General features: G+C 39.8%; 2 protein-coding genes across 3 annotated transcripts in view; one reads left to right on the forward strand and one right to left on the reverse strand.

Moving 5' to 3' along the window:
• The window catches only part of LOC126210124 (uncharacterized), a 95877-nt gene extending 74126 nt beyond the window's left edge, over positions 1 to 21751 (reverse strand). The window contains exons 1-3 of the mRNA XM_049939267.1: positions 21261 to 21751; positions 9883 to 10067; positions 916 to 989 (exon numbers count right to left, since the gene is read on the reverse strand). Of these exons, the coding sequence (XP_049795224.1) occupies positions 916 to 989; positions 9883 to 10067; positions 21261 to 21375 (374 nt within the window). The 5' untranslated portion in view covers positions 21376 to 21751. The remainder of the gene's footprint in view (positions 1 to 915; positions 990 to 9882; positions 10068 to 21260) is intronic.
• An 891-nt stretch (positions 21752 to 22642) lies between these two features.
• LOC126210242 (REST corepressor 3) overlaps positions 22643 to 25795 on the forward strand; it is an 80065-nt gene continuing 76912 nt past the window's right edge. The window contains exons 1-3 of one of the 2 annotated variants that reach the window (XM_049939429.1): positions 22643 to 22848; positions 23199 to 23258; positions 23341 to 23415. In XM_049939429.1, coding sequence (XP_049795386.1) covers positions 22743 to 22848; positions 23199 to 23258; positions 23341 to 23415 — 241 coding nt within the window. In that variant the 5' untranslated portion in view covers positions 22643 to 22742. The remainder of the gene's footprint in view (positions 22849 to 23198; positions 23259 to 23340; positions 23416 to 25795) is intronic. The other variant, XM_049939430.1, reaches the window with a different exon arrangement.

Consider the following 25795-nt stretch of genomic DNA (forward strand, 5'->3'; position numbering starts at 1 on the left):
ATTTATGCAATCACATAGACGTAACTGTTGTAGTACTGCCCACTACAACAAGTAATTAAATTGGTGCCAATGATGAAACATCACTTGTAGTGTCTCTGTTTCCGTTAAGGTGCATAACGCAGGAGACACTCCTGTGTTGTCTCTCACCATCGAGTGTCCACTTCCACATTTTGGATAATGTGAATTCTGTAACTGGTTGCAGTTATTGTGGCTCAGCGGGAGCAGTGTGAGGGGAGCTCAGCAATGGAATCGAAGGGGCGTGTGGTCATCCAGTTCCTAACAGCAGCAGGAGTTGCTACAGTTGCAATTTACTGAAGAAGTGTAATAGTTTACGATAATGGCTGTACTGACATTACCACTCTCTCGCTGTGGGTATATAATGTAAAGCTGATGTCCTGGAACTACAAAATTTGATGGCTTGTGAATTTTTTTCTGTTCCCCAAAATAAATTAAGATCTTTTGGGACATGGCTGTGACTCCGATGAAGAAATTCAGGTGATGGCAAGAACCTGGTTGCATAAACAGAAATTTGCATTCTTCTGTGACAACTTTATGAATCACATTCTTCATTGTCAAAAGTGTCTCCAGTAATCTGATGATCTCAATGAAAAATAAGAATGCAGTTTAAGAGAACATTCTAGATAAACTTCCTGTGTTTCATGTACTATAGTATACCCACCCAGACACTGTACTGTCCACAAAGGCATTATTTATCATTCAAGCTTCATGTATCTCCCTAACTGAGGTTCAAATTACTCTTTTAGGGAGAAAATAAGAAAAGTGTCATTATCATTCAATAAAAAAATCCATATGTGGACAACATTATAAGAAATAGGGAACTGATAGGATCAAAAATGATACCCAGTTATAAGCCCGTGGAAATTTTCAGAATGACAAAACTGAAAACTGACTTACACATTCTCCACACGTATCCGTTGGTAGTCTGACAGTATAGCCCCAACAGCCACCGCCTCTACATTCATTTCCTCCTGAAAAAACAAGTGTAACATTTACCATGTGATAAAATTCAAACCTGAAATCTCAAATGTACTGAAAACATACAATGTAGTAACAAAGTAGTGTTCACACACAATCACTGAAGTTTTTTGTAATAATACTGTGCCTTACGAACGCGTTTTGATCATACGGTAGGTTAAAAATCTGTTGGCTAAATCACTAACTCTAATTAAGTGCTTGTTACTTGGCTTCCTGTGGTGAAGCGAGGTTGCCGATTTATCGTTTCCCTTATCAACAAGCCCAGACACAGCACTTTACTTAATTTCCCCAATACAAAAGTAACAGTCAACTTTATATAGATCCACAATTTTTTAAATACAATTCAAATTCCCTTCTATGGGGTTGATTCAAATGAAAACAATAATAATTTACTGAGATGAATTATTTTTGTCAAGGATGCAGACATTCGTGCACTGCAGTTTTCAGCTCTTCATCACTTCTGAGATGCTTGCTTCCCAATGCTTCCTCGGGCAGTCTGAACATATGAAACTCACTCAGTGGTAGGTTTGGTGAGTAATTTGGGTGTTCAAGACATTCCAATTCCACAGCCTACATTGCTGCCATGTCTGAATGAGAAGTACAGGGATGAGCACTGCTGTGTTGTAACAAAACACCTGCAGTCACAGTCCACATCGTTACTCTGGACTGGAGGGTGAAGGTGATTTCGAAGCATATTTGAATACAAATTACTGGTCACTGTTAATACCCTTTCCATATAATGCTCCAAAATTATCACTTTTGCACCCCAAAAGTGAGTGAACAAGGTTTTTCCTGTCTATCACTGTCTGAAAATTCTTTTTGGTTTTGTTGAAGAGCTTATGGCAATACTGAACTGATTCTCGCAGTCTCTCCTCGCTAGCACCACTCCTGATCACCGCAAAACTGAAAGCCTAAATGAGGGTGGGATGGTGTTTGCTTAAAGATGGACACGACACCAGTTGGACTGCACTAACGTACACATTTATTCTCTGCTAAGTTCATTTATTGAGAAATGTGACCAATTTGTCAACTACAAAAATTTATCAGCTCACTGAACCAGATTGGCACTTGCAATACCCAACAGTCACAGTCCAATGGTTAAGTTAACTATTTAAAGGTTGCAAAAACAAACAAACTCCACATTTACACGAAAATGTCACAGTGCACACTTAGCACAACCTAGTAGTAATTTATTAGATAAAAAATACACTGTAGTAACTCAATTAAGTCAGCCCTTAAACAGAACTAACATGTCCAGCAATAGCTCATTTCAATTACAGTAACATTCCCCACTTCCTAACAATCACAACATAGTTCAATTAAAATGTTCCTTAATTTGAGGTATTATAACCATTTCAAAGTCTTTAAATACTATTAATGAGTCTTCCTGTTAGTGGTGTGCATATTTTCACGTACAAAGCGTGTATGACTGTGGCGTGAGCTGACACAAGGAGTGCACTCGACACAGGTCTTATGCGTGGCTTTCTAACAGCGAACTACCAATATTGGCCGATGTCTGTCTACTTATAACAGTTGTAAGAATGAACTGTTGTTTTGAAGACTATATAATCCTTTGAAAATTGGTAAGGCTGCATTTTATTGATTCAGATAAACTAGAATGGCTAATTAAGGCTTGTAGAAAATGTTGATGGTTAGAAATTTAGAAAAATATACGCACACTATAATTAAACAATGGAAAAACCAGTATGGAATGTAACAATATTAGCCTGAGACTGCAGTCGTGTCTGTGAGCTGCATTTGCTTGTGTGTGTGTGTGTGTGTGTGTGTGTGTGTGTGTGTGTGTGTGTGTGAGCGCGTGTGTGCAATTGTTGACGAAGGCCAATGGCCGAAAGCTTTAATTGTGAGTGTCCTTTCGTTGTGCCTATCTGTGACTCAGCATCTCCACTATATGGACACTATAATTCTCACGCAATATGGATCCGCTTATTTACACATATAAGTGTCATACTGCAAATTAGGGTAAATTACATGGAATTGTTAAATAGTGAGTTTATTAATCAGAAAAAATAAGGTAACAAAAGTAGGTAGTCAAAGTTTTACATCTACATCTACACTCTGCAAACCACTGTGAAGTGCGTGGTAGAGTGTACATCCAGCTGTACTATTTATTGTTAAAATGCTCTGTGCACGCTGTAATTAATCTAATCTTATCCTCATGATTCCTATGCGAGTGTTATGTAGGGGTTGTAGTATATTCCTGGAGTCATCACTTAAATACAGTTTTTGAAACACGGTCAGCTGACCTTGTCAGAATAGTTTTTGCCTATTTTCCAAAATCTGCCAGTTCAGTTCTTTCAACAGCTCAGTGGCACTCTCTCACGGGTCAAACAAGCATTCGTGCTGCCCCTCTCTGTATATATTCAGTATCTTCTGCTAGTCCTGTTTGGTACAGATCCCACCCATGTGAGTAAAATTCTAGGACAGGTCGCACAAGTGATTCGTACGCAATTTCCTTTGTAGACTGACTGCATTTGCCTAGTTTTCTACCAATAAACCCAACTATGTGACCTGCTTTACCAAAGACTAAGCCTACATGACTGTTCCACTTCATGTCTCTATTAAGTGTTACACTCAAGTATTTGTATAAGTTTACATATTCCACCTGTGATTAACTAAGATTTTAATCATAGAATATTAAGTTTTTTTCATTCATTTTGTGAAGTGCGCAGCTTTGGATTTATGAACAGTTAAAGCACATTGCCAATCTTTGCACCACTTTGAAATCTTATCAAGCTCTGACTGCATATTTGTACAGCTTCATTCAGACTGAACTCTGTTGTGGTATCTGCATCATCTGCAATAAGTCTGAGGTTGGTGTCAAGTTCACAAGATCACTAATATCCAACATGAACAGCAAGGGATCCAAAACACTTGCCTGGGATACATTCAAAGTTACTTATGCATTTGTCGATGACCCTCCATCCGAGATAATGTACTGTGTCCGTACCAGGAAATTCTCAATCCAGTCACGTGTGTCATCTGATACCCCATACAGTTGTACTTTTGATACCAAGTGTAGGTGTGGTACACAATCAACTTCTTGTCAGAAATTAAGAAGTACTGTGTCTACCTGACTGCCTCGATCCATTGCTTTCTGTATGTCATGTGAGAAAAGTGTGAGTTGAGTTTCACATGATCTAAGTTTTCAAAATCTATGCTGGTTGACATGGAGGAGGTCATTCTACTCGAGATACCTTATTACATTTGAGTTCAGAATATGTCCTAAGATTCTGCAACAAATCGATGTCAAGAATATTGGACGGTAGTTTTGTGGATCACTTCTACTATCCCTCTTCTAGATGGGTGTGACTCGTGCTTTCTTCCAATTACCAAGCACAGTATCTACGATAGATTATAGTTAACAGAGTGGCTCTAATTGGGTAAAGAATCTGATAGGGATTCCATCAGGCCCTGTAGCTTTGTTCAATTTTAATGATTTCAGCTGTTTCTCAATGCCACTGACACTAATATCTATTTCACACGACTTTTCAGAGGTACAAGAATTGAATTAGGGCAATACTCCCATGTTTTTCTTTGTGAAGGAAGATTTGAAAACAGAGTTAAGCATTCTGCTTTTGCTTTGCTTCTTTCAATCTCAGCTCCTGTCTTGTCCACGAATTCCAAATCTAACAGTGATTATGGCAAAATCTGCCGTGGCAAGTGGCAGTGGCTCTGAACTTATGTTATTTTTGGAACCTAATCAGTTTTAGATGATTGCAAACTTGTTTAGCTTTTGAATGGTGTAAGACATTATATGAAACTACTAGAGGACCACATAGGCAGATGTTACTGGAAAGTCAGAATGCTTAGCTTCTGAATGGTGTAAGACATTATATGGGACTACTAGAGGATCCAGTAGGGAGATGCCATCATGCCTCAGACCTTGCTAGCAAAATATATGTCTGTAACTAAAATTTTTTATTCAGTGTAACTGAAATACCGCAAACTCATTCATGTAATTAGACAACAAAGAACAAAATATTTCCAAAAGTCAGCTTCTGCCAGCATTTGCATTCATCTGTAAATAATTCGTGTCAGTATTTTCCAGTTCTGACTGATGGTTCAGTAGTAATCATACCTGTCAGTATCAACCTTCTATCGAACAGGAATTATTATGTACTTCTTGAAATCTGACGGTGTTCCACTTGTCTAGCATGTATTGCAAAGCTGGTGGCACTATTCTGACATGGCTGGCTCTAGCAAGTATCTCATTAATTCTGAGCGAATGTCGTCTACTCCAATCTGCTTCAAGTCTTTTAGTGCTCCATTAAATTCTTCTCGGAGTAATGTATCTGCATCTTCGCCTACATCCACGCCCCTTTCCATAACATAGTCTCTAGAAATTTCTTTCATTTGTATAGGCCTCCTATATATTTCTTCCACCTTTCAGTTTTCCCCTCTTTGCTTAATATGTGGTTGCCATCTGAGCTTGTGATATTCATACAGATGCTTACATATTCTCCACAGGTTTCTCCGATTTTCATATAGGGGCCACCTATCTTTTCCACAATGAAGCACACTTCGAGAGCTTTGCACTTCTCCTCTAGTCATTACTGATTTGTCATTTTGCAATCATTTTTAGGCATCTACGTTCTCTTTTACTTGTTTCATCTTTATCAATTCAATTCAGTCTTTCATGTTATCTGAGGATTTCTACTTGGCCTTATCTTTTCACTTCTTTAATCTTATACTGCCTTCAAAATTTCATCCCTCAAAGCTACTCGTGTGTCTTCCACTGTACCATTAAAGCCCTGATTTTTTAAAGAATCGAATTCACATGTATAAAGCAACTTCAAACCTCTGATTAAATTAAACATGAGTTAGCCCCAAATGTGTTAAATATATGTCCTTAAGCATGTAAGTGAGAAACAGTTTGAAATTATGATTAAAACTTGTTGCAAGTCACTAAGTGCTCTTATTCTCAAACACTGGATGAACATAGTCTGGGTAATTTTCACTTAGCTACAACGCCCCAAGATGTACACACTGTTTCCAACTGCAATACTTGTCCCACTGTGTTAAACCTTTAACACAAGATTATACCTCTTAATGAGCAGATAATGACAGTCAATAATTATATGAAATACTGTAAATTACATTTTTTGTTGATGCTGAAAGTCGTTAGATAACAACCTGCAACTGAGACCGTGCAACATGGACCAGGTTAGCCATTTACTAGTATACAGGGTGTTTTGAGAAAATTTTTACATACTTGGGGGGACAGTTTAATTATACGAAAACATGAAAAGAATGTCTAAAAAAACATGGGCTCTAAAATGCATACCTTAAGAGAGACGAACACTTGCTCATCCTCGATACTGTGAAACATCATGTCTACTGCAAGCTCTTTGCTTTCCATATTTTGGGGGGAGGTAGTATGGAAAAAAAGTTTAATAAATGTGAGCTCTAAAATGCATACCTTAAGAGCTAGGAGCACTTTTTCAATAGAAAGATGTATTTCACAGCAGTGAAGATGTGGAAGTGCTCACAGAGCACATGTTTTTCTAGTTTTGGTGTAAGGAACTTGTCCCCAAAGATGGTAAAAACATTTTTGAAACACCTTGTAGGTTCCTTAACCATGCCTGTGTCAGTTAGTTAATCATTACCTAACATTATTTTGAAACTCTCCATAGCCAATGGTTCTTCCAATTTAGCCAGGATCCATCTCCTTAGTTTCCTACATTTATCCAATTTCTTCAGTTTTAATCTGCAGTTCATAAACAATGAATTATACTTTAAAATCTGGTTTCCATTTATATAATCTATATGAAATGTTCCAATGTCTCTAGGTCCCTTCCATGTTTTACACATTCTTCTGACATGTAACGAACTGTCAGCGATGATTAAATTATGCTCCGTGCAAAATTCCACCAGTAAGCTTCCTGCCATTTCTTTTTCCTAATCCACATTCTCCTACTATTTCCCTTAGTTCCCTATTTCTACTGTCGATTTCCAGTCCCTATCACAATTAAATTTTTACTTCCCTTAATGACATGAATAACTGCTCAATATACATATTGAATAGTAGCCTACAATCCTGTCTCATTCCCTTCTCAATTTCTACCTCCCTCATAAACAAATAACCTTTCAATTGCTATATTTCATCCATAACATCTACAAATTTCAAAAGAGTAACTTCCATTATGTTTGTTGTGGTCTTCAGTCCGAAGACTAGTTTGATGTAGCTCTCCATGCTACTCTATCTTGTGTGAGCCTTCTCATCTCCCAGTAACTACTGCAACCTACTACATCCTTCCGAATCTGCTTACAGTATTCATCTCTTGCCCTCTCCCCCCCCCCCCCCCCCTTTCCCCACTTCTTTCCAGTACTAAATTGGTGACGCCTTTATGTCTCAGAATGTGTCCTAACAACCAGTACCTTCTTTTGGTCACATTGTACCACAAATTTCTTGTCTCCCCAGTTCTTCTTTTCAAGACACTGTCCATTGTATTCAATTGCTCTTCTAAGTCCTTTTCTGTCACTGACAGAATTACAATGTCATCAGCAAACCTTAAATTTCTTATTTACTCTCTCTGAAGTTTAGTTCCTACTTCAAATTTTTCTTTTGTTTCCTTTACTGCTTGTTCAATGTACCGACTGAATAACATCGAGGATAGGATACAATCCGTCCTACTCCCTTCTGAACCACTGTTCCCTTCACGTCTCTTGACTCTTATAACTGTCGTCTGATTTCTGTACAAGTTGCAAATAGCCTTTTGCTTCCTGTATGTTACCCCTGTCACCTTTAGAATTTGAAACAGAGTATTCCAGTCAACACTGTCAAAAGCTCTCTCTCTAAGTCTACAAATATTATAAAAATAGGTTTGCCTTTCCTTAACCTATCATCTAAGACAAGTCGTAGGGTCAGTACTGCCTTGCATGCTCCCACATTTCTCCGGAATCCAAACTGATCTTCCCCGACATCAGTTTCTACCAGTTTTTCCATTCGGCTGTAAAGGGTTCGTTTCAGTATTTTGCAACCATGACTTATTAAACTGATAGTTCGGTAATTTTCACATCTCTCAGCAAATGCTTTCTCTGGAATTGGAATTACTACATTCTTCTTGAACTGTGGCAGTATTTCACCTATCTCATACATTTTGCACACCAGATGGAAGAGTTTTGTAATGGCTGGCTCTCCCCAAGGCTATCAGTAGTTCTTCCAGAATATTGTCTACCCCCAGGGCCTTGTTTCGATTTAGATATTTCAGGGCTATGTCAAATTCTTCTCGCAGTACCATATCTCCCACCTCATCTTCATCTATGTCCACTTTCCTTTCTATAATGCTGCCTTCCAGTTGTTCTCTCTTGTATAGACAGGCCCTCTATATACTCCCTCCACCTTGCAGCTTTCCCTTCTTTGCTTAGGACTGGTTTTCCAACTGAGCTCTTCATATTCATGCACCTGCTTCTCTTTTCCCCAAAGGCCTCTTTAATTTTCCTGTAGGTGGTATCTATCTTTCCCCTGATGAAATGTATTACTAAATGCTTAAATTTGTCCTCTAGCCATTCCTGGTTAGCCATTTTGCCCTTCCCATAAATCTCATTTTTTTAATGTTTGTATTCCCTTTCATCTGCTTCATTAGCTGCATTTTTAAATTTTCTCCTTTCATCAATTAAATTCAATAACTGTTGTAGTATCCAACGATTTCTACTAGGTCTTGTCTTTTTACCTATTTGTCCTCTGCTGCCTTCGCTATTTCATCTCTTATAGCTACCCATTTGTCTTCCACTGTATTCCTTTCCCCTTTTCTAGTCAGCTGTTGTCTAATGGTCCCTCTGAAACACTCAACAACCACTGGTTCTTTCAGTTTATGCAGGTCCCATCTCCTTAAATTGCTACATTTTTGCAGTTTCTTCAGTTTTAATCTACAGTTCATAACCAATAAATTGTGGTCAGAGCCCACATCTGCCTCTGCAAATGTCTTACCATTTAAAATATCGTTCCTAAATCTCTGTCTAACCATTATCAAACTGAAACCTTCTGGTGTCTACAGGTCTCTTCCACATATACAGCCTATTTTTTTATGATTGTTAAGTTAAGTGTTAGCTTTGATTAAAATATGCTCTGTGCAAAATTCTACCAGCTGGTTTCCTATTGAATTCTTTTCCCCCCAGTCCATATTCACGTACTATTTTTGCTTCTCTTGCTTTTTCTACTATAGAATTCCAGTGCCCCATCACAATTAAATTTTCATCTCCTTTACACATCTGAATAATTTCTTTTATCTCATCATATATTTCTTCGGTCTCTTCATCATCTGCATTGCAAATTGGCATATGAACTTGTACAACTGTGGTAGGCTTGGGCTTCGTGTCTGTCTTGGCTATGATAATGCGTTCACTGTAAATAACCAACAAATTTACCACATCATCATCACCCAGCAAAATGAGCACACATGCTGACTGGGTCCTTAGAGTTGCAAGTTAAAAACTGTGATTCCTAAACTTCCTTTTTCATTTACATTGTACTCCACAAGCCACCTAACGGTGTGCGGCAGAGGGTACCACCAACTGATTCCCCTCTTCCCTGTTCCACTGGCAAATGGTGCTTTGGAAGAATGATTCTCATTAAGCCTCTGTATTAGCTCTAATTTCTGAAATTTCTACTCATGATCATTTTGTGAGATGTGTATGGGAAGAAGTAATACATTGTCGGACTCTTCCTGGAAAGCGCTTGCTCGAAACATGAACACAGGAAGCTGTGAAAGGTGCTGAAATTAGCTAGAATGCCACGCCTTGAAAATGAAGGACACAAAGAACAGAAACACTAAATAGCAGTAGCAGACAGGGGAAACCAGGCACTTACTTCCACAACTAGGGTTATTCATTTGTATATCAAGCGGTTCAACTCATTAGACGTACCTTGACTAAAGCCAGAAGTTCATGAAGATCTTCCACTTCATCACTGGGTGTGGGTGTGTACTGTGGCCCGCAGTTGATGGCGACACCGCTGATAGCTCTTCGGAAGAGGGGCAGGCCGACCGCCTCCGCAAACAGCTCCACCCCCTGGTGGCCCACACACTGGTACATGTAGCTGTCCAGCTCCTCTGCACACAAGGCAACAAACAAACCTTTCAGAGCCATCTCTCTCTCTCTCTCTCTCTCTCTCTCTCTCTCTCTCTCTCTCTCTCTCTCCCCCCCCCCCCCTCCCTCCCCCTTCCACACCTCTTTCCAACTTCAAATGCTATGCTTCCTGTAAACAGTGTATCAAGGTTCATAATTCATATGGGGAAAAATATCTCAACAATAAAAACACTGCCACAGAAATATGAGCCACATCTGAAAAGGTGATTGGAACAATATGTATGTGATGTGTGTAAATAATGCATGCAGAGAGACTTGTCAAGAGGTGCTGCGCATTATTATTTTCCCGTCTCAGGTTTTCTCAGCATGGTTGATTAATGGTGTACTTCTAGGTGTTCAATTGGTTCACATAGGTGTCTGTGCCTCAGTTTGAATATGATTTTCACATATGACAGCACACTTCTGCATAAAGATCTCATTAGAGTACACTGATAGCTGTACAAGCCAGCATCTTTGATAATGTTTATCTCTTCAAGGTAGTTACATTCATCTGTCACACAAAATTAAGAAGAAACAGCTCAGTTGTTCAATTATTAAGAAATTCAACATCTTGCCGTCTAGGGTCGGTGGTGCCGAGAGCGCTCGTGTAGCCTTACTAAAAATAAAATTTAAATTTCTATAATCTAATAATTGTCACTGATTTTATTACTTATTTAAAATTAGACTCTGAGAATCAACTTTGAAAAGAGATTTCAGTGCCAGCTTACAGAGCCCAGCGGCATTATTCCTGAGCACAGGTAATGTCTCAGATGTGCAATATTTTGAATAGGTATTTTTTTTTTAATCAACTGACTGGATGGCTCTGGGGATGGGGGCACAGTGGGTGCCAGGAGTTGAACACACACTTAGTTATAAACAGTGGTGTGAGACCAGCGAGTTCACTGTCTGGCTGGAGTACAGTCAGTGAGTACACATAGCACCACAACTCGCAGCACCTGAAGATGATGACTGGATAGATATACAAGGGGGATTTGATAAGTCCAGTAAAAGAGCAAGAAAAAATGTTTCTTTTGTAAACAACTCAACTTACTTCTCAAGACAGTATTCTTTCAGGGATATACATTTGGTTCAGCAATCTTCCAATGTTTTCATTCCATCATAAAAATAGGTTCCGATACTCCTTGACTGCAGCTATCACGTCTTAGTTTGATGAAGCTTACTTCCAACAAGCCAAAGTTTCAAGTTAGGGAATAGGAAGGAGTCACTTGGGGCTAAGTCCGATGAATAGGATGGCCCAGGAACCAATTCCAAGCCGAATTCATGCACTTCTATTATTGGCGATGTGTGGGATGGTGTATTCTCCTGATGAAGGAGCATTTTCTTGTGTGCCAACCTTGTTCTTTTTTCCGCCAGCACAAGTTTCAAAAAGTCCAACAAAGAAATATAATAGGGTCCAGTTATGGTTCTGCCTTTTTCCAAGTAATCTGGGAGGATTATTCATTGAGAAACAACCCCCCCCCCCTCCCAAAAAAAAGGCAAAATTGTCTTTGCCTTCTTTGGTATGCTTTCACCAGTTTTGTCCATTGTTCTGATTGCCATTTTGACTCTGGTGTGTAATAATGGATCCACGTTTCATCAACATTCATAAATTGTCACAAAAGGTCTTGCGCGCTGTGATTAAACATCTCCAGACACTGTGTAGAAATACTGGGCCAGATGCTCTTTTGGTCAACTGTGAGCATCATGGCACCCACATAGCACACTGCTTCTTCACAGCCAATTCTCCATCCAGGAATTATGCACTCACTCAGTTGAGATGCGTAGTCTCAGCAATTTCACAAATTTTTATTCTGTGTTCTTGAATTTTGTCAATGGTTTCCCTTGTGGTAAACTCACAAGTGAATATCTGGTGAACGCTTCATCTTCGATGTTTGTCTGACATCATTTAAATTCATTAATCACAAAGTACATGACATTCAATGATGGTGCAGAGTCCATGTGAACTTCATCCAATTCTGTTTTGATCTGTGTGGCAGTCTAACCCCTCAAATGAAAATACTTAACAACAGCATGAAAGTCAGTTTTCTGCACTTTCAATTGCAGACACCACACTACCAATTCAGACAGCTGTCAACAATGAACTATATGCCATATAGTAGTAGCAGTACCAGCAGCAGCAACTTCAGTAGCAGTTAATGTTGTTTATTATTGTTGTTGTTTTTTTCATTCTGAAAACTGGTTTGACACAGCTCTCCACATTAACCTACCCTGTACAAGCCTCTTCATCCCTCTACTGCAGCCTACAGCAATTTGAATCTGGTCACTGAACTCAAGCCTAAGTTTCCCTCCACAATTTTTATCCCTCATATTACCCTCCATTACCAAACTGTCTATTCCTTGACATCTCAGGAAGTGTCATATCAACTGTAATGTAACAGCCTTGTATTTCTTATAGGAGCAGACAATACACCATCTTTAGTGAATTACTCGATACACTGTATCACTTATTACATTATCGCAAACACACACACAAAATTCAAGCTTTCACAACAAACTGTTGCCTCATCAGGAAAGAGGGAAGGAGAGGGAAAGACGAAAGGATGTGGGTTTTAAGGGAGAGGGTAAGGAGTCATTCCAATCCCGGGAGCGGAAAGACTTACCTTAGGGGGAAAAAAGGACAGGTATACACTCGCGCACACACACACACACACACATCCATCCACACATATACAGACACAAGCAGACATATTTAAAGGTCTTTAAATATGTCTGCTTGTGTCTGTATATGTGTGGATGGATATGTGTGTGTGTGCGCGAGTGTATACCTGTCCTTTTTTCCCCCTAAGGTAAGTCTTTCCGCTCCCAGGATTGGAATGACTCCTTACCCTCTCCCTTAAAACCCACATCCTTTCGTCTTTCCCTCTCCTTCCCTCTTTCCTGATGAGGCAACAGTTTGTTGCGAAAGCTTGAATTTTGTGTGTGTGTTTTGTGTTTGTTGGTGTGTCTATCGACCTGCCAGCGCTTTCGTTCGGTAAGTCACATCATCTTTGTTTTTAGATATATTTTTCCCACGTGGAATGTTTCCCTCTATTATATTTATTACATTATCGTATATTTACAATTGGATAAATTCCTTTCACATCTATTATTCCTTATGCAACACTATGCAGAATTACTGAACCTGCTGTAATAATAACAAAGATGACTATACTATTACATTTGCAATGTTACAATAATCTGGAATTTCGTGTATGAACATTTCCATTCTGTTAAAACAAAAATTTGTAACCTAGAAATACAGTTTCTGTAAGAAACATGCAAAACCATTAAATAGAATGTTCTATAAAAACACAGTGTAACTGTAAATACTTCAGTAGATGATAATCTTTAACATGGTTTACAGGGTAATTGGTTGTATCAAATAATGTAACTCAAGCACCTCTGAAAACATCACTAGCTAATCACTCTAGCAGAAATTTGCATAAATCAAAAGCACTTGTTCAAAATCAATATTTTATGAAGTTTTGTATAAAAAAGTAACTGTACAGCCAATTAGAACACAAACAGTGTCAAAAGTTTTTCTTTGTTATTGTAAAACTAGCTAGTATTACAATGTTATCAGCAAACATCAAAGTTTTTATTTCTTCTTGCTGAACTTTAATTCTAGTTCTACGTACTAATTGAATAATGTTGAAGATAGGCTACAATTCTCTCTCGCTCCTTTCTCAGCCACTCCTTTCCTTTCATGTCTTTCGACTCCCTATAACTGCAGTTTGATTTCTGTACAAGCTGTAAAGAACCTTTTGTTCCACATAATGTCAAATACACTAGGCCAGAACAGGAACTAACCCAGATGAAACTTGAGATTGTTGAGGTTTGTTTCACAGGGCAATGGCATAGCACACAAACTTCAAGACTTGTTATAAATTGTGATGCATATGAACACAACGTTCATTTAAAAGTATTGAATGCAATCTGTGAGCAAAAAATTTGTTTATGACTGTGACTGAATGCTCAGTACAGAAAGGAAACCCTCAACATGGCTACAATCGTATCAACAAGTACTGTGAGAGAAGAAGAGCAAATTCGTCAGATGTGGAAGTAATTACACAGTAGGCTATCACTAGGGAGTGATTTGGTGCCATTATTGTTCTCTCTCTCTCTCTCTCTCTCTCTCTCTCTCACACACACACACACACACACACACACACACACACACACACACACACACAGAGAGAGAGAGAGAGAGAGAGAGAGAGAGAGAGAGAGAGAGAGAACGAACATTAACAAAACTGACAAACTGCAGGGACAGATTCCCAACTGGAAATGGAGGAAAAAAGGTCCTATGTGTCCGGAAATGCATCATTGCCACAGTAGATGGTGCTAACAAATGAAAGTTTCTCTGACCACACGCTGTGTGTTTCTCACGTGTTGCAATCTGTGTAAGTGACGCAGTGTACTGCAAGTAGCAGACTGATCCAGTATTCATGTCAAGAACAAGCTGAGATGGTGTTTCTGTACAGCCAAGCAGATGGATATGGTCAAGAGGCAGAATCCTGTCCTTCAAATCTAGTGTATGCAAAGTCCACCGCCTCCCAGCACATTCGTCTGTATCAAGGGACCCATAATCACACAAACATCCGAAAAGGCCTTCAAATGTTGTGTGATGTGTAGGTATCTGAGAGGAAACTTGTTTTCGTATAACTGTGCTGCCTCTTGACGGTTTACATCTACTTGGAATACAGGAGCATTTTGCAGCTTAAAGTATGATGCCTCAGTCACAGAGCTTCCAATGCACAAGGAACACAGGGCACGTGGTCAGAGGAACTTTCATTCGTCAGTGTCATCTACAGTGGCAACGATGCATTTCTGGACACATATTCATAGGCCCTCTTTTCCTCTATTTCCAGTCAGAAATCTGTCCCTGCAGTTTGTCGGTTTTATTAATGTTCCGGTTGGATAGCATCAGCAGAACAACACAACTTTTCACAGATGATACTGTTGTATATAGGAAAATCACAAGACCAGGAAATTGAAACTGTATACAGGGAAACCTGCAGAGGACAGACAATTTATGCAGGGACTGGCGGCTGACATTCAACATAAGTATATTTCCACACCCTGCTTAAATATTGTAACAGTCATTATTGTTTGTTTGTGTTGGAGGCAATAAATCACTGGAGCAGTAACTACCATAAAATGTGTGGGACTAACCACGCAGAGCAACTTATAGCAGAACAACCGCATAATATCAGATGTAGAAAAAGCAGATGCCAGACAGATTCACTGGGAGAACTGTAAACAAATCCAATTCACCTTTGGAGGAGAGAGCACACAAAACATACATTTCACCCATTCTCGAGTACAGCTTCTCAGTCTGTCGCCTTACCAGGGAGGACAGAGGGAAGATCGAGAAACTTCAAAGAAGGGCTGTCAGAGGTTTCTTTAGTAAACGTGAGTGCATCACGGATATGGTCCTCAAACTCCACTGCTGTTAGAATTATGTGAGTGTGTTCCAAGCTGAGTCAGAGAACTTATTACTTACTCTTACATATATCTTACAAAATAAGAAACAGGGCAAAATTGACACAAATTTAAGCTCATTTGGAAGGTTGCTGGCAGTTGTTCTGCACACACTATTCGCAACGCAGCAGGAAAAGAGCTAAATGAGAGTGGAAGCAGAATGCCTTGTGGTGTACTGAAGCACATGTAAGCCAGCACGACAAGTACTAGCAGAAGAAGAAGAAGAAGAAGAAGAAGAAGAAGAAGAATAGTGACTTGCTTTGAGAACTATATCAGAGGAAATGGGGATTAAAAAGGCTAGTGTTTATTTATTTATTTATTCATTCATTCAGAGATCACCCTACAATGATATTCAATTTGTCATCATATGCAATGAAAAATCCTATGGGTGTTTGCCTGCTCCCCTATCAGGCCCATCCCAGGTGGCCGATAGGAGGGGTTCGGTGGACTTCTCTGGAGGATTTGAGGGAAAAAATACCTCTGAATGGCAACTTCGACAGAGAAGATAACCTCTGGTATGGTGCAGTTGGCGTAGGAGGCACCGTATCTTTTCTGACGGCTAATGAAGAGAGGAATTACTGCCTTCTGGCAAAGAGGGATCTTCTCATTCTAAGCGAGGAAACACTGGAAGACAATCCTCAGGTGTGTTAGGCTTACAAGGGCAGCAGAAGAGTAAAAGATGTTACTGCTTTCAAAAAAAGAATGAGCCTCTCATTAAATGTAACTAATGACTGCACTTCTTGTACCCACGGTATGAATAATAGCTCTTTACAGCCTGAAGAAAATCCATACAATGCAAGAAGAACCATTGATAAAGGACAAAAAACTAGAACTCAACAAAAAGATAAAAACAAATTGAGAGTGGGAACATTAAATGTGGTAATCCTGACGTAAAGATTATATGATGAAGAGGGGGAAGATTCCTATCCTCAGAATGAGTGCCAAATGGAAGGGAAGGAACTCTTGCTGAGCAGTGGGTACAAATTGTACTGGCACGGTCACAATAAAGGGGTGAAGAATATAGAGTGAGCATGGTGTTTCACAGAGATATTGACCCTATTACAGAGGTAAGATTTATAAGAAAAGGGTAGTTAAAGTCGGAGTGAATATACTCCAAGTGTGTGCACCTCAGCAAGGGTGCAGTCAAAACAAAAAAATGAAATTCCTTCAAGAACTGGAAGATCAAGTAAGAGGGCATAACATAATGATAATTGGGAATTTGAATACTCAGCTTGGGATTGATATAACGAGACCCTTTGGATATGGGGAAAAAAATGTTGAGGGCAAAGAAGTTCTAAATCTGTACACATGGAATAAGCTTTTAGTAAAGAATACATTCTTTAAAAAAAGCAAGGTAGTCACGAATTACTAGACATGGTGTGGATGCCAAATCAAACACAGTTATCAACTACATCTTAAAACAGACAAATTAGTTGGAGAAAAAGTGAGGAACACCAAAATTATACCAAGTGAGCGAGTGCATAGCATTCACAGGTTACTAGCAGCTGATCTGAATAATAAGATTAAAAGAGTGACTGCTGTACAAAGAATGCCTAACTTAAGGAATGGAAGTTGAAAGAAGAAGAAAATAAGAAAAGTTTCTAAAAAGTTAGTAGCACTTAAAACTGTCAAGAGCTGAGACTGGTAGTGTGGATGAAGAATGGAACCTGTTCAGAACATCAATAGTCATTGGTGCTGTGTAAATGTGAGGAAAAACAAAAGGTAAAATAAAAGAAAAAGAAACCAGTTGGTGGAACAATAGAGTAAAAGATGTGATTAAAGAACCCAATATAGCAAAGAAAAAAATGGAGATTGAAAAAGAGAGATCAGAACCAAGGCACGGTGCCAGAAGGTGAGCACACGGTGACAGCACTGGAGCAGGAACACCGACAGAACAAACTCCAAGCAAAGGGAGTAGTGAAGGAAGAAAAGGAGAAGAGCTGGGAAATATTCACCCAGAAACTAGAGGAAGACAGCAAGGGGAATCAAAAACTGCTATATGGGTTGCTGAAAAGTAAGAGAACTGACAGTGAAGATGTAAAAGTGATTGAGACAAAAGATGGGGATATTATTAGGGAGATGGAAGGCATTGGGAAAGTAATGAATTATTTTGAAACCTTACGGAGTAGGGAAAATGAATAAGAAAGTGGCACCGAAGCCACTGAAGTAAAGGAAGAACAACATCCAAATTCTAGGACAGAAACTGAAAATACCAGAAAACAGATGAAAGGTGGGAAGATGGCAGGAGTAGATGAACTGACAGCAGATATGATTAAGGAAACTGGAATCCAAGGAATACGATGGTTACATCAGTGTTAAACCAGAATTTACATCTTTGAATCCAAATATTCTGAAAAATTACAGAAAGAGCAGATAATGTGGTAATCTTTTACTTTTGAATCACAAACAAGCATAATAAAAAGACTGATACACATGTGAGCTTTCAGTTAAACAGCCTTCTTTTAATGTAGACAACACACACACACACACACACACACACACACACACACACACACACATTCACGCAAGCACAACTCACACACACAACAACTGTCTAGCAACTGAGGCCAGACTGCGAACAACTGTGCACGATGGCAGAAGCAATGTGCCAGAATGAAACATTCTGGAAACATCCCTCAGGCTATGGTTAAGCCACGTCTCCGCAGTATCCTTTCTTCCCGTAGTGCTAGTCCTGCAAGTTTTGCAGGAGAACTTCTGTGAAGTTTGGAAGGTAGGAGACGAGGTACTGGAGGAAGTAAAATTGTGAGGACGGTTCATGAGTTGTGCTCGGGTAGCTCAGTCACTAGAACATTTGCCCATGAAAGGCAAAGGTCCCGAGTTCGAGTCTCTGTCCGGCACACAGTTTCAATCTGCCAGGAAGTTTCAGAAGCAGTGTGGGTGGTGGAGGTGAGGAGGAGGTTGGGGCAGGGAAGGGGAGGGGTAACAGGGTAGGGGTGGGGGACAATAAAGTGCTGCTTGTGGGAGCACGCACGGGTGTGATGTGGACAGGATCGGCAATCGGGTAGCTCTGCCTTCAAAGAGATAGTGATGCTCGATTCCGGACTGGAGTATGTGGCGGTGGGAGGACGTACGGGACAGTGACATCAGCCATGAGGCAAGTGGTTGGGAGTGGAGATGGAGTACAATGGACAAGGATATTGTGTAGGTTCATTGGCCAGTGGAATACCACTGCGGGAAGGATCGTGGGTAAGATATTCCTCATTTTAAGGGCACGATGAGAGGTAGTTGAAACCCTAGTGGAGATTGTGTTTTAGTTGTTGTAGTCCTGAGTGGTATTGAGTCAAGAGGGGAACGCTCCTCTGTGGCCAGACAGTGGGGCTTCGAGAGTGGCGAGTGACTGGAGAGACAAGGCAGGGGAGATCTGTTAGGAGGGTAATTTCGATCTGTGATGCCGCCAGTGAGATCCTCGGTGTATTTCCAGAAGGACTGCTCGTCACTACAGATGCGACAGCGCTGGGTGGCAGTGCTATACGGAAAGGGCTTCTCGGTACGGAACGGGTGGCAGCTGTCGAAGTGGAGTTACAGCTGGTGGTTGGGAGGTTTGAAATAGAAGAAGGTAGTGATGAAGCCATCTTGGAGGTGGAGGTCGACATCGAGGAAGGTGGTTTGTTGGGTTTAAGGGGACCAGGTGAAGCAAATGGGAGGTAAGGTGTTGAAGCTTGTAGCCGGCCGGAGTGGCCGTGCGGTTCTAGGCGCTACCGTCTGGAACCGCGAGGCCACTACGGTCGCAGGTTTGAATCCTGCCTCAGGCATGGATGTGTGTGATGTCCTTAGGTTGGTTAGGTTTAAGTAGTTCTAAGTTCTAGGGGACTGATGACCACAGAAGTTGAGTCCCATAGTGCTAAGAGCCATTTGAACCATTTTTGTTGAAGCTTGTATCACTGTAATGGACCTAGTACCAGATCTATCACATATTCTCCCACCACCACCTACTCCAGTCTGGTACCAAGCATCACCTATCCCATTAATGTCATCTGTGAATGCAGTCATGTGATCTACAGGCTAAGCTGCAACTGCTGTGCTGCATTACATGTGGGCACGAGAACAAACAAGCTGTCTGTCCGCACGAATGGCCACCGACACTGCCACCGAGCTACAGCTGGACCACCCACTCACTGCGTATGCTGCCCAACAGAATGTTCTTCACTTGGATGACTGTTTCACAGTTTGTGCCATCTGGATCCTTCCTACCAACACCATCTTTTCTTGCAATATATCCTATATTCCCATACCCCCAGGTTCCAGCCTTTGTTAGTTATTTTGCTCCCTAAATAGCAAAACTCCTTTACTACTTTAAGTGTCTCATTTCCTAATGTAATTCCCTCAGCATCACCCGACTTAATTCGACTACATTACATTATTCTTGTTTTGCTTTTGTTGATGATCATTTTATATCCTCCTTTCAAGACACTGTTTAATGTAATTTAAAATATTTCCAGTCAGGGCCCTATGCATGCCTACTGTCAGAGTGGCTCCCTCATATGTTTCCACATATATTACTGAAAAACAGCACTCTATTGGCTGCTCAATGCAGGTCTGGGACTTTACTCCCCTTTTTGTGTGTATAGTCACTCCCCCTTTCCTCAGATATGCCTTCAGTAATGTGATACAAACTCTTATCCAAGTGCATCTGTTCGATTTTGACTTCTAGGTGATATTCTGTTATGCAGAGCACATCTGTAGAAATCTCTTTTGAGTTTTTCAGCGTCCTGTATTCGTATGAGAAGCCGAGTTTTCTTACTAATCCATCTACTTGTGTTTCCATGGAAAACTCCAAATGTGTTATGAAAGCTGCCATTTTATTTAATTTTGTATTTATTTTTTGGTCAATTTATTGCTGTCAGTGTCTTCATTTATCCCAAAAAGGCCTAGTGAAAACATTGGAAGTCAACAGGACTGGATACTGTTCTTGTCACACTCAATCCTCCTCGGAACTAGGCATGCAAGCAACATCTTACTGGAAACATTCAGATGTAGCCACCACGTGTAATGCAACTGGGTGAGTGTCTACACATCAGTCACATCCACAAGTGATTGCCCCCAGCTGTTGAGGAATTACTGAAGCTCTGGTAGACACACTTCTGTTGATTTCAAGTAACATACTTCAGAGATGTCAATGTCAAACTTCATAGGGGAGTCCAAGTGTCCACAGGTTGTAGTTAGTATTTCTAGGTATATCCAACAGTTGTTTACAAGGAATTACTGGATAAAAGTTGTTACCAGCATGGCATGTTTTTCTGTCGTGACTGCCTTATATCCAAATGAGAAACTGCCTCAGAATATTATCCTGCATGACCATACTTAACAGAAAGCTACCTGGATTGGAGAAAAGAGAGAAATAACATGGCTACATTTGAACGTGAGAGTGAGGGGGTAAAAAGAAAAAAGTAAGTAACAAAAACTATATTTTCTTTGCTTACTGACTTTATGTTTTGTTATTACTGACACATCATGTAGAAGTTTCATCAATTCTAAGAGTTCATCACCCGAATTATGAATTATCAAGCTCACATCGTCAGCAGAGGGTACTCTTTGTGCTTCATTGATACACGAGAAAACATTTACTTATATTTATCAAGGGCAGGGCAGAAGTCAATGCGAAACATAGGCTGGAAGCGTAGGTAAAAGGAGAGTCAAAAATTCCACTGGAATACTACATTGGGAACACAAACCTTTGTTTTCTGGATAAAGATTCGCAAGGGCCACAACTTCATGTCCTGCGGCCACACATTGTAGCATGTTATAGCAACTGTCCTTTCCGCCACTTATTAGAGCGACGACCTTCATCTTTGTGCGACGAAGGTAGTACGATATAATGTAAGAAACACGGAGATCACCTCTAATCAAGAACTAATGTCACTAAAAGATGTTTGTTTACGACGCAAGGCACAAGGAGCTGTAGACACTAGAGCAAAGTCTTTACACCACATGACTAAAAATAGAGGGCTTCCTTATCATCGCCGGTTAAGTGTCAAGTCACGGATAAAAACTAAAAACAGATGCCGTGCAAAAAGCAACAGTACAATTTTCACAATACAATGGTGCGAAATGGCATACTAACAGTCGATTTCTCACGTAGTATCTAATTTAGGATATTATTTACTTCCACCGCAAGTATTATTATTGAAGCCTGGTACCCCTGATGTGCGACCCTGTTTATGTACTTAGCTAACACTGACAAGTAGCATGTTGCTTTATTTCCGAATGAAAAGTTTCCCTAAGCCCTTTTCTATACGATCCTGACAGTAAACAGACTGTGCGTCATCCGCTACGCTCACCAAATCTTGCTCACTGCGTCTTTCTGGCGCAGTCTTGTATACGACCACAGTACCTCAGAAATACATTGCAACAACATCTGCGAACAAGCTAATCAGATGCTCAGTTTTCTGCTTCATATATAGAATTTTTATTTCTGTCTTTACAGAGAAATTATAAAAACAACAAAATGCGTCTAGCTGTTTCGCATCAACTAAGCTGATACACCGAAGGTCTGAATTACATTTATTTAGATTGTAGGAATTCAAAAAATTGTAGCTTGTTTCAACGTGAATTCACGCTATCAATACTTTCGAAGCACCGTAGAATGTGACGTCATGTTTTAACTTTGATGTTATCTACTTCCAGACAAATTAATGCATGTTTTTCGTCGATTTGTTAGCAAACATGTTCAGACGCAACGTACAGTCTCTCCACAGATGCGCTAATATTATCTTCAATCTCTTCATTCGCAAATCATCGCAATACCATTTCGTAATGATTGCCAACAGATAATATTTATCATCTTTGGATTCCTATGAAATAGCACCGCGGGAACATCAGTTCTAAATCAGCCTTCATTAAAAGATGAGTTCTTTTCAAAAGAACGGTAATGAACTATTTCTTTTTAATTTTTGAGTAATTATACGTAATTATATGATTTTTATATCTTTTTAAGCTCACTCCGTTTTTTATGTGTTTTATCCTTCATTTGCGGGAGGTTGCAGTCCAGAGTTTGTAGCAGTGTTTTATTCTAAGTTCCGTATGTCTTGTATGGTGCTTCGAAAGTGCGCTAAGCCTAGTATACGGTGGTGTAGATACGGGTTGTGGTAACTTAATTTCACTGCGGTTAAATACCTAAAGGGGGCTGATTTTTTTAATTGAGTTGGCCGTCAAAAATGGTATTGGCAGAAAGAAACTCTGAAAGTGCTAGAAATGGTCGGAGATCTAGAGGACCGAGTCCAAATGGTCATGCATCGGATTCCAGTAGCGAAGAAGAAGGAGGTAACTACAGTATTTCATCTGGCTTAGTTGTAGAGGCTGAAGCTTGGAAAAATGATATTCCTGCGACTATTAATACTTTATTTTCTGCTAGATGCTTACCATTTATACGCTTTTGAGTAGACGTATTGTTGTATTATGTGAAATTGTTGCTCCCTGTCTGTTCCATACCTTCATACTTCCGTGTTTTGAACATCATTTTTTTAATATTAACCAGATCTTTGTAGCTTTCCTAAAAACCGTATGGAAGATTGACAGAATTTGTGCGTCGCGGATTATTGTAGGTTGCACGTAGGCACGCACGACCTTCCCTTCCAATTGTACACTGTTTCATTGTTATCGTATTTTTACAGAGAAAATTCGCGTGGGACGAGATTATCAAGCTGTCGTACCAGAATGCATCCCACTGTCGGGTAACAGTTTTTTCTATATTTTTGTTACTATTATCATTATTTTATAACCATTTTGTGTTCAAACTGTTATCCTGTTTTGCAGAACGTCGACCAGAACAGTGTTCTGACCGTGCGTTACTGGTTTGGTCCCCGACCAACTCGATCCCCGACTACAAGTGTAAGTCAGTTACAGAGATTATACAGAATTAAAATTATTTTTTCATGCTCTATAAATATGTCAGTGTCTAGAAAATGCTGTTTGGGTTGGAGCTCCATTACAGCATTTATCTCTCATGATCAACAGTATTTGAGGACGTATTGCTTGTCCTTTAGTGTATAAGTCTCATAAGATTTCATTTGGTACAAATGGACACGAAGTGACTTACCTTGTAGTTGACATAATCTTTGTTTGATTTTTGTGTGTTCCCATTCTGAGTTTATGCTTTACTGTTAGTAAGAATACATGCATGCAGAAATAGATATCAATAGAAGTTAATTTCAGTGCAGTTAGCACATGGTTGAGTTAATACTAACTGTTGAAAGAACAACACCAATTTCGTAAGATGTCTTTGTGTAGCCAACTCCTACAGCAAAAAACAAAGTGTAATGCTGATGAAACCGCAGTTGCATAAAGTGAATGATGTGTTACAAGACAAAAATAATTATACAGTCCCCTAAGTAAAAGTTTATTCAGAATAATTCAGAGAGTTAAAATCATATGTGATAGTGATCAAAGGCACTGACATCTTAAGCCTGGAAGAGTTGGTTTCAAATCCACATCTGGTTGTCCATAGTTTCCAAGGTTGTCCTAAGTCTCCACAGGCAACTGCCAAGATAGATCTTCCAAAAAGACCACTGGTGACTGACATTCTCATTCTTGTGTGATCGGACTTGTGTTTCATTTCTAGTGATGAGAAATTATTGTCCATTCCTTCAGAGTTACAGTACAGATATACAGCAGCTTGCTGCTGGTGCTCAAAGAGTGCAGCAGAATGACTTCAACCAACTGTGTGTGGGAACAGTACCTAAAATAAAGGAAAGGCAGTGGATCAATGCGTGGATCCCAGAAACACGTAACAGGAGACCGCGTTCACACTAACTTTCGAGCACTAGCTCTATTTGTAGCAGTTGTACACACATTCACACACAACCACTCAAACTAATGCTCCTGTGCCCACAGCAAGACTGTGTGCTGGCTTTCGTATTGCCATTTGTCATTCTTTATCCACATGTAGAATTTAGAGACCCCCATAATGAAAGTTGTATGTCAATATGTCGTAATACATCTGCTTACCAGGTACTGCAAACTTATGAGAAATGCGTGGCAGAGGATACTCTGCATTGTAGCACACATTACAGTTTCTTCCCATTCCAATCACATATGGACCACAGTAAGTGTTGACATCTATTTTCAGACATCTGCCAGTCCAGATTTTTCAGTATTTCTGTGACGCTCTGCTGTAAATCAAACAAACCTGGGACAGTTATTGCTGCTCTATTTTTGTATACATTCAGTATCCTTCATCAGTCGTATTTGCTATTAATAATCCACCTAGATAGCTGAGCAGATGTGCCGCTTCCTGAATTTGAGGAGGCACGTCTGACCCAGATTGAATCTGCATGGCGGATTAGTGACAAGGGCTGGCGAGTCGGCCATTCTGGATGTGGCCATCGGGCAATTTCCCAGATCCATTGTCAATATTCTGCGCAAAGTGTGAGGCTAAGATTGGTACAATATTGTTGCACAGAATTTATGCCTGGGATGCATCAATTAGAACTCTTGTCTTTGTAGCGAATGTGTTGGCGCTCTGTGAGCTAGACCTCTAATGTATTACAGTTCCAATCACTATGTGCTGCAAAAAGAAAAGCAAGAGGAAGCAGCAGTGACAACAAAGTGGCTTGGAAGATGTTCTACACACAGTCATACTAATATGTGAAGAGAACTTACAACAGTGCCAGATGAGTATTGAAAGCCTTTCAACAAATTGATGAACTTCATTACACCACATATACACAGAAAAGATGCTGCTCTGATACTTGTCAGATTTCACTTTCCACAAAGAGTGAGATGCATTTTGTAGAGGATTGGTAGGCAAGTGAGCTACATTTTGTAGAGGATTGGTAGGCAACACTGTTATGTATTTCTGCAACAAATAATTCGTACTTCCTCAGCCTATCTCATAAACTGTTGTTGTGTTATTTACTTGAACTGAAACACTTTTATCATATGTTTCTAGATCTGTTTACTGAATAGGTGTTAAACACATTCTGAAACTACTCCCCTGAATGCACTTCAGTAGATGATTTCCATCATGTGTCTTTTCTGATGCATTTATATTCATAATTCATTGCTGTACCGGTTTGCGTGTCCGCAAATTGTGGAGTCTTGGCAGGAACTGCCATGTATTGCACAATATTGTCCTTACAGGGTACAGTGTATTGAGCGAACATCAATGTTTTTATAGCTCTCCAGTCTCCTTCAGTATATTGTGCAAAACTTCACTATCACTATCAGATGGTCAATATTTTTGAGCAATACTCGGTAGTATGCCATAAAT

This window comes from Schistocerca nitens, chromosome 10, assembly GCF_023898315.1.
Source record: "Schistocerca nitens isolate TAMUIC-IGC-003100 chromosome 10, iqSchNite1.1, whole genome shotgun sequence".
In the NCBI taxonomy this organism is placed as follows: Eukaryota; Metazoa; Arthropoda; class Insecta; order Orthoptera; family Acrididae; genus Schistocerca; species Schistocerca nitens.